Below are 5,249 nucleotides of genomic sequence, written 5' to 3'. Positions count from 1 at the left end.
TCCTTTCTAGGTGACACGAAATTTCTTCAGTGACTGGTCTCTTTGGAGAATCTTCCTGGCTTGTCTCTTAGCCTGTGCACTAACAACAACCATCGGAGTACTCATAGAGTGTCTGGTGTATAATAGGAAAAATAATAATGCCTCCATTACTATTCAGCTCCCTCAAAACCACGGGACAACTTCATCTACTAGTTCTGAAACGACAGTACCTATTACTATAACACATTCTACTGCAACATCTGATTCCACTACCATCACTACGACCACTGCTAGCACTTCAACAGAACCAACTAGTACAAAAACTACTGCTTCTGCTGACACTATAATAGCAGCAGCCACCACTACAACTTCTACCACTTCTTCTGAACATAAAACAACGGCAGGAACAAACACTTCGACTAAACCAAATACCACAATGACTCCCAGCAATACCACTGAGGTGAAAACCACAATAGCCACTACTGTTGCTTCTGCTGAACCTACAACCACAGCAACAGTCACCAATTCACTTGAACTCCCTACCACAAAGATTGCCAGCACAACCACTGAGGCTACAACCACCACGGCACCACTGCTCCCTCTACAGAACCTACAACCACCACAACCACCAGTACTCTCTCAATCGAACCTACAACCACCACAGCAGTCACCACATCATCAGTACCAACTCTCACAACAATTGCTGGCACTGCTGCTGAGTCTACAACCACCACAGATACCACTATAACTTCTGTGGAACTTATAACCGCTGTGGCCACCACTGTAACTTCTACTGAACCTAAAACTACCATGGTCACTACTACAACTTCTATGGAACCTACAACCACAGTGGCCACCATTACAACCTCTACTGAACCTACAACCACCATGGCCATGACTACAACTTCTAGCAAACCCACAACCACAATGGCCACCGCTCTTGTCTCTAGTGAACCTATAGCTACCACAGCAGCTGCCTCAGCATCTGAACTGACCACCACAGTAACTGCCAGCACTACCAATGAGGCTACAAGCACCACAGACACCACTATAACTTCTGTTGAACCTACAACCACCATGGCCACCACTACTGTTTCTACCAAACTTACCACCACAACAGCAGCCGCCACAGCATCTGAACCGACCACCACAATAACTGCTAGCACTACCCCTGAGTCTACAACCACCACAGATACCACTAAAACTTCTATGGAACTTAAAACCACTGCGGCCACCACTGTAACTTCTACTGAACCTAAAACCACCATGGTCACTACTACAACTTCTACAGAACCTACCACCACAGTGGCCACCATTACAACCTCTACCAAACCTACAACCACCACAACCACCACTATTGTTTCTACTGAACCTATAACCACCACAGCCGCCACCACAACATCAGAACCCACTACCACAATAATTGCCAGCACTACCAATGAGGCTACAACCACTACAGATACAACTACAACTTCTACTGAACCTACAACCCCCACAGCCACCACTATAACTTCTACTGAAGGTACAACCACCATGGCCACCACTACAACTTCTACCAAACCTGCAACCACCAGGGCCACCACTATCACTTCTACCAAATCTATAGCCACCTTGGCCACCACTCCAACCTCCACTGAACCTACAACCACCATGGCCACCACTTCATCTGAACCTACAACAACCACTACAGCCACCACTTCATCAGAACTGACTACCATAATAACTTCCAGCACTACCACTGAGGCTATAACCACTAAAGCCACTACTACAACTTCTACTGAACCTACAACCACCACAGCCACCACTATTTTCTCTACCGAATTTGCCGCCACAACAGCATCTGAACCAACCACCACAATAACTGCCAGCACTACCACTGAGGCTACAACTACTGCAGACACCAGCATAACTTCCACCAACCAAAAACCCCCACAGCCACCACAGCCACCACTATAACTTCTACTGAACTTACACCCAGCAGGGTCACCAGTATCATTTCTACTGAACCTACAACCAGCACTTCAGTCACCACGTCATCTGAACCTACTGCCACAACCACTGCCAGCACTACCGCTGACACTACAACCATCATGACCACCACTTACAACTTCTACTGAACCTGTAACCACCATGGCCACCAGTACAACTTCTACCAAACCTACAACCAGCAGGGCCACCACTACCACTTCTTTGGAACCTACAGCCACCACAGCCACCAGGGTAACTTCTACTGAACCAACCACCACCACAGACACAAACACATTGTCTCTACCAAACCTAGAACTCCCATAGCAGCCACCACAGCATCTGAACAGACCCCCAGAACTGCTGCTAGTGCCACCACTGACTGAGGCTACAGCCACCATGGCCACCATGACAACCTCTCCTGAACCTACAACTACCATGGCCACCACTAGTGCTTCTGTGAGACCTATAACCACCACAGAGCCACCACTTCATCTTAACTGACTAACACAACAACTGCCAGCACTACCACTGAGGCTACAGCCACCACAGCCACCACTACTACTTCTCCTGAACCTAGAACCACCATAGCAGCCACCATTTCATCTTAACCAACTACTGTGACACTTGCCAGTATGACCACTGATGCTACAATTACAACAGGTTCTAATGAACCTACAACCACTACAGTCACCATTACAATTTATACCAGTCTCCTGAACCCACAACCACAGGAATTGCCACCACTTCAACTGAACTGCAACTACAATGATGAGGAGTACTTCCACGGAGGCTGCGAGCACAACAGCCAGTACTGCTTCCCCTGAACAAGTTCTTTTTTATTGAAATATACACAACTAATGAATCATTGAACAAACTAATGATGTACTGTATGGTGGCTAACTTAACATAATAAAAAAGTGAAATATGTTGACAGATAACATTGTATCAATTTAATAATCACCATCAGTTCATGTTCTAGATCTCTAGACACTATGCTCTGCTCCTCAACTGATTTTACATTATTTGTCATAGCTACCTCCACTTCAGTGACTAAATCTAGTCTGTCTTCTGACTCAACTAAAATACTATCTTCAACCTCCACTGCCACCACCCCAAGTATAAATGGCATAAATACACATGCTACCAACTCAGCTGACTTCCCAATCACAACACCATAATGACTTTAGCTGAATGTATAATTCCAAAATCGACATTACCTGTTAATGGAAAGCGCAACCACAAATTTTAAGTCATCTACTCTCATGATACAGTTAGCAGGCCCCCCACCCCTTCAAATAAGTCCTTAGCCACAATAATAGCATTACATTCATAAAACATGCCAGCACCACATCTTCTACTGAAATTTCATGATAGAGAGCCCTGCATCAGTCAGTCCTACAGTCCAATACCATCCCTGTGCACCATCATTTCTGCAGTTCCATTTCTACTCTATGTACTAATACAACCGACAGAACTTCATCAAACCCTTCAGTGTCCTATCACCTGAATCTGTAAGCACTATAATTTCTTTGGACATGTTATTCAAAGTCATCCATTACTTATTCATCTGAACCAGTTCTGCCTGTGTTGGTAGTAAATCCAGTAAGTCACACCATCACTCCCACTTAACAAAAATGACAAATTCATAATGACCTCTTCTATGCAACTGTAGTTAGGTGCCTGCAAATTAAATCCTAACATCCACTATCATCACCCCACCCCAGAACCTATATCTGTTATTAGTAATTAAGTGATTTCATGGCCAATAATTGCCAACATATAACAACTACCAAAATAACCACTTTTAAAACAAGACTTACTTAATGATTGGTTCAACTATCATAATGATAATGAATTTTACCCCTAAAACAACACTTAGATTTAATATTACCATTTATTAGACCTGACCATTTAATGTAGAGAGTCTCTATTTTATTGAGTTCTTAGTACAATTTTCATGCAAATTTATGCTGGAAACCTGTTACGGTTAAATAAAAAGTTACTAAGTGTGAATGCAGTCTTTTATTATTCCAAACTTCTAGTCTTCAATACACAAATTCCATATGTAATAGAGAAAGGACATCTATATGGCAAAGGTATATTAAATACATTTGTGTATTACCACATTTTCTTTTTAGAGTGCATAAAATTATTTTCATTTCATTTTCTCTTTAAATCATTTTGATATTTAAGTATTTATAAATGTGTTATCACTGTTTCCAATTAAAAATTTATTTTCTACTCTTTTGAAGTAATCTTATGAAGGCACCCAATTAACTACTTTGAGTAAACATTTACTTGTGTCTGCTATCTGCTGAAATGCTGGAGAACAGTCATAAAAAGAAAATAGCAATGCAGATAGTAATAAACTTACAAATTTGGATTCTGTTATTTAGAATTCTTGGTAATTGATAGGCTTAAATCAATGTTGATGGTACTTGCGGAGGAGAAAATCACTAAAACTTGGCACAACCCATGAGACCTCAAGTTTAGCCCCTGCTTATCCTCCAAGCTTCATTGTGTGCTCATTTATGTAACACTGCTATGTCCTAGCCATGCTGTTTTTTAAACCAGTAAATGTTTCAAATATACAAAGGGATATAAAGAATTTTACATTGAACATCCATATGCCCATTACACATTCTAAGAGAGGAAATCACATGCCCTTTGGCTCCAGATCACGGGTGCAGGTGTTAAAGACCTATTTAGGAAGTTGCAGTGACATATTGCAACAACAGATGGTGCTGTGGTGCTTTTTTAAAAAACCTTTTACGCATTAAAAATTATCAGAGTTAACTTTTGCCTTTTAAGAAGTAGATTTCAAAAAAAAACCTGAACAATGAGGGACACGGTGAGTTGTCAAAATAATTAAGTCTTATTTAGGAGAAGAATTTGATGTATTTCATTTATCTCTTTAGAGAGCAGAACCAGGGTAAGCAGGTTGAAGTTATTGAGAGGAAGACTTTGACTCAACACAGAGAAGAATGAGGTGGCAGGAGAGTCAACCCAGAGAGGAGTATTGAACCCTGGAAAACGGATGAATTCCCGATTGCTGCAAGTGGCACACAGAGGCTGGAGTAAGATTTCACTTTCATTCATTGGAGTTTGACCTAAATGTCTAGGGTCCTTCTAACTCAAACATGATTACATGCATTTATTCACAATGAAACGTAACTATTATTTCAACAAACTTTTACATTTACAATCAAAAGTCAAATGTTACATGTGTGACAATCTGTGATAAGACTAGAATGTGAACTCTAATAGAACAAGTGCTTGTCTGTTACATTTATCACTGTATA

General features: G+C 41.4%; 1 protein-coding gene across 1 annotated transcript; it reads left to right on the top strand.

The window, feature by feature from the left end:
• Positions 1–522: 522 nt before the first annotated feature.
• Positions 523–1,935, top strand: LOC135362608 (uncharacterized). Its single transcript, XM_064578789.1, has one exon. It carries the CDS (start codon positions 790–792, stop codon positions 1,933–1,935), a length of 1,146 nt encoding a protein of 381 aa, XP_064434859.1. The 5' UTR covers positions 523–789.
• Positions 1,936–5,249: the final 3,314 nt, after the last annotated feature.

Source organism: Mirounga angustirostris, unplaced genomic scaffold (genome assembly GCF_029215605.1).
Source record: "Mirounga angustirostris isolate CCGP_5_RB_7025 unplaced genomic scaffold, mMirAng1.0.hap1 SCAF_14, whole genome shotgun sequence".
NCBI classification, from domain to species: Eukaryota; Metazoa; Chordata; class Mammalia; order Carnivora; family Phocidae; genus Mirounga; species Mirounga angustirostris.
The sequence above is the reverse complement of the archived record's forward strand: the minus strand, read 5'-3'. Positions and strand labels throughout refer to the sequence as shown.